Raw genomic sequence first — 11,008 nt, 5'->3', positions numbered from 1 at the left:
CCTAGAATCCCCCAGTGAGGGGCTGGGGGCGTGGCTCAGGGTAGAGCACTTACTGAGTATGTACATATAAAGACCTGGGTTCCATATACAGCCAGTAGAGACAACAAGGATGTATTCTCTCTCTCTCTCTCTCTCTCTCTCTCTCTCTGTCTCCCTCCCTTCTTCCCTCCCTTCACCCCTCTCTGTGTGTGCGCATGTGCAAGTGTGTGTAAAGGATCTATTATGTTCTCCTACTTTGGGGAACATAAATACCCACCAGAAGATATCAACAGTTCAAAGTCAGTAATGGGATTAAAAAGGCCCCAGGTGCAGCTGTGACTTCTTTCCGAGTGTGAGAGCTCACAAGCTTGGCCCTTGATTGTGGCCCTAAATGTCACAATCTTCAGGCTGCACGCACTCTGCTGAACTCACCTGTGCCCTCTTCTGTACACAGGCCGGTAGGTACATGTTGAAGCCCGGGTGCCCCCACTAAAGCTGACAGCATTTCTGTGGCTGTCCACGCCAGCACAGGCCTGATTCTGCTGCTTAAGAAGTGGAAATGCTAGAAAAAAAGTCAGAGAAATATTTCTATATGGTCTCAGAAACCACCAACAAGACCAGACACAGCCTGATTCGCTAGTGTGTGGTAGATGGCTCAGGCTTTATGAGTCTAATACCTCAGAGTCAGACCAAAAATGCTGGACAAGCGTGAAGAATTTATTTAAGAAAACCAGGTAAGATCAGTCCTCAGGGCTGGACCACAAAGTGTTTGGGACAAAAGACTTCCTTATAAAAAATTGTTTTTGGTGGGGACAGGCAGTGCTGGAGATAGAATCCTAGGCAGGGGCTCTACTACTAAGCCACACCCCCAGCTCCTCACTGGGGGATTCTAGGCAGGGGCTCTACCACTGAGCCACGCTCCCAGCCCCTCACTGGGGAATTCTAAGTAAGTACTTTGCCATACAACCATGTTCCCACCAGTCCGATGATAAAAGATGCTTCTCCCCAAAAACTACTTTTACAACTTTCTTTTTTCAGATGACAGTAATGCATACTCTGTAAGAATTTTTAGGGAAATGTAAACACAAATAAATAAAAACTACCCATAACTGTTATTCAACAATCAACATCCCTAAAATATCGGTGCGTGTTTCTTTATGTGTGTCTAAATAGCTTCACAAATACACGTCTTTCAATATATATCATTTATACATGTGAGTTGTGTTACTGAATATTTTTAATGTACAAAAGTAGTTTTGTTTATAAAATAATGAACACAGGTTAGGCAAGTTGGCTCAACAGCTAGCTATCTTAGTTACTTTTCTGAGAAAAATCCACGACCATTGGCAACTCTTTTTTTTGAGACACAGAGTTTCTCTGTGTAGTCCTGGCTGTCCTGGAACTCACTCTGTAGACCAGGCTGGCCTTGAACTCAGAAATCCACCTGCCTCTGCCTCCCAAGTGCTGGGATTAAAGACCTGCGCCACCACTGTCCAGCCCATGACAACTCTTATTCGTGGTGTGTTGTTCTGGGTGACAATATAAAGAGACGTTGTGAAAAGAATAATCAAGAGGCAGTGTTGGGGGCCTTGGAGGGGCTGGGCCAAAGATGGAGACAGGAGTTCTTCCGGAGAAAGGACACACTGACTGAAGGATTGCTGATGGGATGGGTTTCCCCACAAACAGCCCAGGAAACGGCATTCTGAGCCCCCACCACACTAAACTCAAAGGCCCTGAGACAGAAAGAGCTGTGCAGTTTTTTTAAGGAGCAGAGACAAGGTAGGTTAATACAGGCCTGGTTCTCTATTCTGGTTTTGCTTATTGCTGGGGTGGGGTGGTGGTGGTGGTGGTGATGGAGGCAACGGGGGGGGGGGGGGTGGCGGCGACTGTGGTGTTCAGCCAATCAGATGACTTTCCTCTGACCCTGCATAAAGGCTTTCCTTTAGAGCTGAGTCTCCCTCAAACTCAAGTGCCAACCAACATCTCCGATTGGTCCCAACTTAGCTTTTTACTACTGTAGAGAAGCACCTGCAATTACTTAAAAAGGAGGATTAAGGATATAATTCAGGCATGTCGGTTCATGATCGAGAAGGAGAGGGGGAGGAGGAGAGAAAAGGAGCTCGATCTGGATAAGGTAGCTTACAAGGACCTGACCCCACTACCCTACTGCCCTCTGCTAGGCCCCACCTCCCAAAGTCTCCTCCCAAACAGCACCACCAGCGTGGACTACGCTGATCACATGATCCTGAGTGAGACATTTTCATTTCAAATCATAAAATGCCACCAAACTGGCAAGTGCTCTAAACTCCAGAATGAATAGAAATGAGCTAGAACTAAGCCCCAGAAAGACTCAAGAGTGCTTTCCAATAAAGCCCTCAGTAACAGGATTCAGCTGAAGGGACCGATTGGCTTTGCAAAGTGTGGGACTAGCTCTCACACTTTCGTTGGCCATATCAACCAAAAGAACCAAGTTGCAAAGGGCAGGAACTGACCACAACAAACAAACAAAAACAAACAAACAAACTCAGACCCATAGGAGAAGCAGGAGGAGTTGCCTCTGGGACAAGTGGATTTTACTCAACTCAAATTGTCAACTTGACCATAGTGGTCAAGTAGAAATCAGTGTTTTAAAATTTCAATCTTTTCCCCAGCTACAAAGAAGCCCTCACAACCTCTCAAATAGCCCTGCAGCGGCGGCGCTGACATATCCCCCCCCCCCCAACTCTTCCCCCACAACCCCGCACTGAGCATTTCCACATGCTGCCTTATCTAACCAAAAGCCCAAGTGTGTTCCCCCGTGTGGGTTAATGCAACTACGTTCTTTGTCTCTTTTCAGCTTAGGACATGTTTTTTTCCTATTACATTTACTTATTTGTTGTGAATATATTTGTGATCAGAGGTGAGCTGCCGGAGGACAATTTTTCGGGGAGTCACTTCTCACGTTCCACCCTGTTAGACCGAGGAATTGAACTCAGAACGTCCAGGATTGGCGGCAAGGACCTTTATCCACTGAGGCAAGGTTTGCAACCTCGATTGTGAATCAAAGTGTCTGCGTTAGGAGCACAGCCTTCAAGTGGCTCCTGCGTTTTCCGAAGCTCACTGGGATTCCCCGGGGGAACGTTCTTTAAAACTTCAAAGCCTTCCCACCTTCCAAAGCCTGAGGACGCAAATGCTCTCAAGGCGGTCCCATGTGTCTGTGGCATCCCAGGTCTTGGCAACCACAGTCCAGGCCTTAGGTTCGGGCCCCACACTAGAGCACCTAGTCATGTGGTTTACGCAGATTGGATTGACTGATCGGATTTGATGCTACAGACATCCATTTTGGGACCTCACTCGGCCTCGCCAAGCTGTCTTCAGTATGTAGAGGGTTGGTACCCACTGCGCGGATTCCGGGAGGAAAAAAAAAAATCAGCGATCTCTGCGATGCTCAGCGAAGCCAACAGCCTGTGGAGACTTGTCAACCCTGTGGGAGCACTCTGGGGGGACAGCTATTTGGTTAACCTCAAGAGGCAAAGGCTAGCAGGGAACACCACAAGGTCTTCAGCTAAAACGTCTTCCTCACTGACCGAGGATCGGTTCTGTGAGAGCGCTCGCAAAACAGAAAGGTCAGAAAAACAGAGCGCAAGCGCTCGACCTGAGGCACCGCTGGGATTCGAACCCAGGATCTCCTGTTTACTAGACAGGCGCTTTAACCAACTAAGCCACGGCGCCGCCCGCACGGCAAGTGCGAGAAACCAGTTCCCATTTCTAGTGACTTCATGGGCTCTGCTCATGCGTACACGTTTCCTCGCGGAGAGGGGGGCGCATGCGCAGTACGGTTCTTCGCTTAACCCGGCTTCCGAAAGCCCAAAGGAACGCTGGAGATTTAAATCGGCTTCGCGGAGTGGGCGGGGTGCGGCGGCCCGGGTTTCCAGGCCACAAGAGCATCACTTTTTGAGCTGTATCTCCTGCCGGTCGTGAGAGTTCGTCGGCTGAGAGGTGCTCTGGGAATTTTGGTGGAGCCCCCAGCTGCCCCAGAAACCCCCAGAACCTCCCAGTGCTGCCCGGCTGCTTAGTTCCTTGGATATCACCTCAAGTGCATTGCGGCCATCCTTGCCAGCCCAGGCCCATAACTTATGGACTGCTTCTTCTGGAACCAGCGAGAGATAGGGATCCTGAGCGGGGCTCTGGGCGATTCGAAGAACCTACAGGATGTGTGTGGAAGTTTCTGTTTTATATCCAATCCTGGCCCTCCCCATCTAGGTTTGCCCTAGTCATTCTGGGGTTGCCATGCCAACCATCCCTTTGACAACAAAATGAAGCAGCACTACTAATGCATTCCTCTGGCTTTACTTCAGCAGGAGACTTTCATTTGCTGAACTGATCTATGCAAAAAAGAAATGCTACCTGCGCAAAAACGTAATAACCTAGGTGTCCATCATTGAGGAAAGTGCGGGTACAAGCATTCTAGTCATCCCTAGGGCCAAGGTGATGACGAATACACTCACCTGACCTTAGTGAAGAAAGAGCCCTCCAAATTATCTAGGGGTAGGATGAAGAGATAGCTCAGTGGTTAAGGAGACCCAAGGTTCTGTTCCCAACACCCAGACTGTCCCAGGAAATCTATCGCCATCTTTTGGACTCTGTGGGCACTGCATACATGAGAGGCACATGCATGTATACATGCATACATACATACATAACACACATACATACATATACATACATACATACATAACACACATACATACATATACATACATACATACATAACACACATACATACATATACATACATACATACATACATACATACAGGCAAAACATCCAAACATATGAGGAGGATGGAAACCACTACCTGAGAAGACCCTTCAGCACCGTTGCATAGAGGACCAAGCTCTTGAACCTGGGAGAAACCATATTGAAACCATAGCAGTCACCAGGCCTTGCCATCCACAGAATGGGACCCCGCACATCAACAAGCATGTTCATGAAGTACACATGCCGGTCCCAGTGGCAAACGTAAGATGGATGAGCACCAGGTTATAAAACTCAGAGATAGAAAAACTGCCTCTACCATTCCCTCACACACTTGTCTTCCAGAGGAATCAAGATTTATTCTATATTTAAACTAACAGTGCTCGCCTCTGAAGGGTTCTGTGGTGGGCAAAGAGGCAGCACCTCGTTGAGAGTCCAGTCAGAGCCTGGCCCCTGCCTCAGTCTGATAGGTGAATTCTGGGAGGGGAACTCAGAACAGAGCCCTGAAGAACACTGCAGACTGTACAGCAGGTGGCCCCGGTGCTCCAGTGCTCAAAGGGCTCAGTAGCCGTCAGCTGTCGCTCCTCTCCAGTGACAATGACGAAGAACTAGATGTTAAGTTCTTCTCCTCTCTCCGGCAGAACAGACACATGCTGGATAGTTGAGAATGGAGGTCACTCTCTAAGGTGGAGAAAAGCTGGTCGCAATTCCTGCACTGTGGTGGGACAGTTCCAAGAAACAGAAACGATATGCAGGTCAGAGGAGATCAAGCTGCGAGTGTGGAATCCCATTCCCCACCAAAGGCTGCTGCCCAGCCTTTCCCTCCGAAGCTAGGAGGGTACCCAGGGCTGGCCCTCATGTAGCCACATGCTTGGGAGGAGGAAGATGGGGTTGTGTCCGGCCCTTGTCCAATGTTCTCTGTACAGAGTGGTCCAGAGTGGAACTGTGAGATCCAAGGAGTGTTCTGAGACCTTGATACTCTGAGGAGAGTTGACTTACAGAGCAGAGAGTTAGAAAGAAGCAAGACAAGCAGGTGAGGACTTGTTTTTGTTTTTCAGTAGTAGGAATTAAACCCAGGCCCTTGAATGTGTTAGGCCATTGAACTACATTCCCCCACACCCCGCTGTGTGTGTGTGTGTGTGTGTGTGTGTGTGTGTGTGTGTAAGGAGAAAGAGTTGTATATATGTGTGTTTTATTTTGAGACAAGGTCTCAATATATATCTCAGGCAGGCCTTAAACTTAAATCCCTTTACCTCAGCCTTCTGAGTAGCTAGTATTATAGCTATGTGCTACTTGGCTAGCAGACAAGAATTCTGGAATAAACAGGACATTTACTTATCATGTGTTTGTTTGTCTGTTTTAAAAGGGGCATGTGAGCCACGGTGCTGGTGCTAGAATCAAATCTGGGTCCTGTGTAGGAGCAACAGGGCTCTAAGCCACTAGGCCATCTCTCTAGCCCCTGTTTATTTATTGTTTAGTTTTTGGAGACAGCACCTCACTAAATCTCAGATTCTGACCTTTGACAACTAGCAATCCTTCTGCTTCAAGCTCCTGCATGTTGTACTGACAAGAGGGAGCCACCTTGCTCAGCTCCAGTGATTGCAACCAACTGATGTGGGGTCTGAGTATCCTCGTCCACTCTTGAGTCTCTTTCTGGCCCAGACACCTCCCAGCACATACAGATGCTCACCGATCTCATTCGTTACCAGCTAGCAAGCCAGTGATTGAGGCGGGGACTCTCAGGCCATGTCAGAGGCCTCTCAGGGAATCCCAGCACACACACACACACACACACACACACACACTCAAAAGTTAAGAGCCCTTTCTGTTCTTCCAGAGGATGCATGTCAGATGTCACACAACTGTCTGTAACTCCACCTGCTGGGGGTCTGCATTCACATAACTCACTTGCACATGTGTGCATATGCGCACACACACACAAATACACATCCACTCACAAACACTCACGCAGACAATACACATACCCCACAGACACATATATACACATTCACATGCACACAGACACACACACATACATACACACTCACACATGAAGCAGGTACACACAGCAGGCAGGAAGCACACACCCTTAATCCCAGCACTCAGAAGATCGAGGCAGGTGGAATTCAAGGCCAGCCGGCTCTACATTGCTAGGTCCAGGTCAGCCAGGGCTACACAGCGAGATGCTATCTCCAAAATAAAATAAATCTTAAGTGAAATAAAAATAACTATAGAGGTTAGGAGTGCAGTTCGATGGGACAGTGCTTGCCTGGGATGTGAAAAGCCTTGTGTTCTATCCCCCAATCAACAAACAAACCAATGTGTTGTGTGCACACTTACAACCCCAGCACTGGGAAGAATAAACAGTTTCAGGCCAGCTTAGGATAGGTACAAAAGCCTGTCTCAGAGAATAAAATGAATATAGATAAAGACCCCGGCACACACCCCTTCCCTCTCCTGTGTCTTTTTTTTCTCATGTCACTCACCATGGGACGGTTCTCCTTGTGTCTATACACTTGTCTCATCTGTCAGGACTTGAGCACCCAGAAGGCTGAGATCCCACTATTTGTGATTGTGTGCCCCAGGGGTCCAATAAGTGTTCCCTCGGGAAATCAGCTGAATTGGTGAAGATTGGAGGAAGCCTTCTTGGTTAGCTTCACCTAATACCAACCTGCCTGACCTTTAAGCCCATGGCCTTTTTGTTCTCAGTAACCAAAGGAATTTTGTCAATTTCTTCAATATTCCATAGTCTCATGGAGCTGTCCTAAAAACAAGTTAAACAGTAAGCCAGGAGTCACAAAAACAGACAGGAAAAAAAAATCACTATAAAGGCTGTGTGGGTGGCTCAGCCAGTAGAGTATCAGACTCTCCATCCCCAGCATCACAGATGTCAGGTATGATGGTACACACCTGTAACCCCGGGACATGAGAAGCAGAGGCAGGAGGATCAAGAGTTCAGGGCCAGCCTGGGCTACACGAAAACCTGTTGTGCAGCTGTGCCATGGGATAGCATTCCGTGTCTAGAATAGATGAGCTGCCAAACCTCCAAAACACATAGAGACGCAGAAACACATACTATTGAGCAAAAGCAGTCAGTCTAAAAAGGCTACCGGCTGTAAATTTTATCTATCCAGCGTTCCAGGAAAGCAAATATCGTAGACTGAGACTGAACAGAAGTTCCTGGAAAAAAAACAAATAACAAAAACCACACCTTCCACTAAGCCTACCGCAAGACTCACTAACTGATTAGAGCTCCAAGGACTCGGGGAGGTTGGAATGTTTCGAGTCCTGAGGCAGATCATCATGAACCATCTCTAGCACCTCTGATAGCCCTTCAAGACCCACCTCTGATGTCATCTGCCGCCTCTGTGGCTGTGAAGTAAGTCCTTTGGAATGTACAAACTAACACCTCACTTCTATCAACCGAAAAGCTAAGTGCTGCCAGACAGGAGCTAAGGCCTGTAGTTTCAGCCTCCCTGTTATCCGCGGCCTTCCGTCAGTCCATCTGGGAACGATGCGTGGTATCCCCTGTTCCACTATCAGAGAAACTTGACGGAAATGGTTACCACGGTGGAGCATGGGATTTGGCATAACCTGATTCTGTACTCTTCCGCCGCGGTTTCTCATCTTTGACTTCAGAGTAAACTACCCCTTATCACCTTTGAAGTGAGAGTTACATTTGTGGATGTGTGTTGTGTGTATATTTTGTGTGGGATATGTTGTGTGTAGCGTTGTAGTGTGCATCGTGTATAGTGTGTGTGTGTGTGATGTGTGCTGTGTGTAGTATGTGTAGTGTGTTACCTATGGTATGTGTAGTGTGTCTTGTGCGTAGTATGTGTGTATGTGTGCTGTGTCTAGTATGTGCAGTGTGTGTTGTGGGTAGTATGTGTGTGTATGTGTGCTGTGTGTAGTATGTGCAGTGTGTTACCTATCATATGTGTAGTGTGTGTTGTGCATAGTATCTGTGTGTATGTGTGCTGTGTAGAGTATGTGCAGTGTGTGTTGTGGGTACTGTGTGTATGTGTGTTGTATGTAGTATGTATAGTGTGTGCTGTGTAGTGTGTGTTGTATGTCTTCTGTGTGGTATGTGGGTGTGGCATGTGGTATGTGTGTTAAGAGACAGTTAAAATAGAAATACAGCATAGGGTTTTCCAGGCAGTAAAATTATTCTATAGTTCTACAGACTATGTAACGATGGACACATGTTTGACAAAACTCACGGAATGTACAAAAATAAAAAGGGGGCACACACCTGTAATCCCAGCACTAGGGAGGCCAAAGCAGGAGACTTACAGTTGACTGTCAGTCTGGCTGAGTGACAAGCCAGACTTGGGAGCAGAAGTCAGAGAACACAACATTGTGAACTCTGCACTTGTTTTTTAAACCGACAAAAATAAGAGAGAGAGGGGGAGAGAGAGAGACATGTATTGTATTTTAAAGTCACCACTACTCAGCTTTTAGATACTTTGATTCCAAACTTGGGAATTTCAAATCCCTTCCTGTGAAGATTTTAATAAAAATACAGAAAGCGTAAAGCAAAAGTTGGCTAAGAACTACCTAAATTCAAACCAGATTTGCTGTTGTTGTACTTTTGTCTGTTGTTTGTTTTTCAAGACAGGTTTTCTCTGTGTAGCCCTGGCTGTCCTGGAACTCGATCTGTAGTTCAGGCTGGCCTTGAACTCACAGAGATCTGCCAGCCTCTGCCTCTTGAGTACTTCAAGCTTCAAATTCGACTTTTTCTAACTCGTCTGCACATTTAACATGCCGAGTAAATGTAAATTTTGTCAAATGTCATTCACTGGGTAAGGTAAGCTTTATACCAAAGCCAATGAGACGTTAAATGGGAAGCCTGCCTCGCTCCTATCCCAGAGCTGGCATCACAGACATAGAGCCTCGCTTTTATGTGGGTTCTGGATCCAAACCTGGGCCCTTGTGCTTGTACAGCAAGTCCATTATCAACTGAGCCATCTCCCCAGCCCCTGGATGAATTTTTATTCTAGAAATGGAAGGTAATATCTTCCTTGAACACATGTCTACAATATGGCTATCATCATTTCTGGCCTTTGAAATGATTTTAAAATGTTAGCCTGTCAGAAATTTATATTTTTAAGGTACGAGACAAGAATATCCCTAACTTTAAAATGTACTGAGGATGAGAGTAGAAAAAAAAGGTAACAAAGTTGAGTGTGGCAATGCAGACCTGTAATCCCAGCATCTGGGGGGTGGGAGGGGTGGGGGGTGTCAGGGGTGGATGCTGGAGGACCAGGAACTCTGGGTCATCTGGGCTGTTTAAGACCAAACTGGAACACTTACGATTCTATCTTCAAAAAGCAATGGAAACAAAATGAACAATAGTACAAGTGTATACTGTTTACTGTCTGTCCCCAGCCTATTTGGAGTTATTTTGTTTGATTTGAGAAACAGGGTTTCTCTATGCATCCCGGGCTGATCTGGAACTCTCAGATTTTGCATCAGGCTCCCAAGTTCTGGGATTACAAGTGTGTCCAATTGTGCCTAGCCTTTCGACACACAAACGTTACTCATTTTGATGAAATATGATTTTAAAAAATTTTTCATCATTTCCTTGCTTTAAATATTTTTAGTTGTTCTTAACTGTGCCTGCAGGACCCTGTGCAGGCTAGAAGAGCACATCAGATCCCCTGGAACTGGAGTTACAGATGGTTGTGAACTGCCATGTGGGTGCTGGGAATCTAACTTGCGTCCTCTGAAAGAGCAGCCAGTGCTCATAACCACTGAGCCATCCCTCCAGCTCCATGTTTCCTGGGCTTTCTTGTCAAACTCCTGAACTCACTGCAAACCCAGAATATCAGATTCTCTCAAACATTTTCTTCATAGTTTTAAAATTTTAGCTCATAAGTTTAGATCTTTGATATATTTTATTTTGTACAGTGGTCCCTTGGTGTACATGAGGAATTGTTCCCGGGATCTCCCACAATGAAGAAATACTAAAACTGGTAGAGGCTCCTGTCCCCTACAGAAAATGCTATCAAATTTGCATATAATTTACATATAGGCCTATATTTCTTTAAATCATCTGTAGATTGCATATAATTCCTGAGAGACTGCAAATGGTTCTTAGACTATTGTTTAGGAGATAAATGAACAAGTTCTGTGTGTGTCCAGTATAGATAAGAGTTTTATTTAGCTTAATTTTTAAAACATGTGGTATGATTATATCTGCATCGAGAAAGAGAGAAAAAGAGAGAGAGAGAGAGAAAGAGAGAGAGAGAGAGAGAGAGAGAGAGAGAGAGAGAGAGAGAGAGAGAGAGAG

At 46.3% G+C, this 11,008-nt stretch overlaps 1 protein-coding gene and 1 non-coding gene across 2 annotated transcripts in view; both read right to left on the bottom strand.

Moving 5' to 3' along the window:
• Positions 1–3,616: 3,616 nt before the first annotated feature.
• On the bottom strand, positions 3,617–3,690 carry Trnat-agu. Its single transcript has one exon. It is a non-coding gene; the product is annotated as a tRNA-Thr (tRNA).
• A 1,597-nt stretch (positions 3,691–5,287) lies between these two features.
• The window catches only part of Wdr88 (WD repeat domain 88), a 38,910-nt gene continuing 33,189 nt past the window's right edge, over positions 5,288–11,008 (bottom strand). Inside the window, exons 10-11 of the mRNA XM_028754199.1 lie at positions 7,388–7,480; positions 5,288–5,431 (exon numbers count right to left, since the gene is read on the bottom strand). Of these exons, the coding sequence (XP_028610032.1) occupies positions 5,288–5,431; positions 7,388–7,480 (237 nt within the window). The remainder of the gene's footprint in view (positions 5,432–7,387; positions 7,481–11,008) is intronic.

This window comes from Grammomys surdaster, unplaced genomic scaffold, assembly GCF_004785775.1.
Source record: "Grammomys surdaster isolate TR1022 unplaced genomic scaffold, NIH_TR_1.0 125984, whole genome shotgun sequence".
NCBI classification, from domain to species: domain Eukaryota; kingdom Metazoa; phylum Chordata; class Mammalia; order Rodentia; family Muridae; genus Grammomys; species Grammomys surdaster.
Note: the sequence above shows the minus strand (reverse complement) of the source record. Positions and strands in the feature narration are given on the sequence as shown.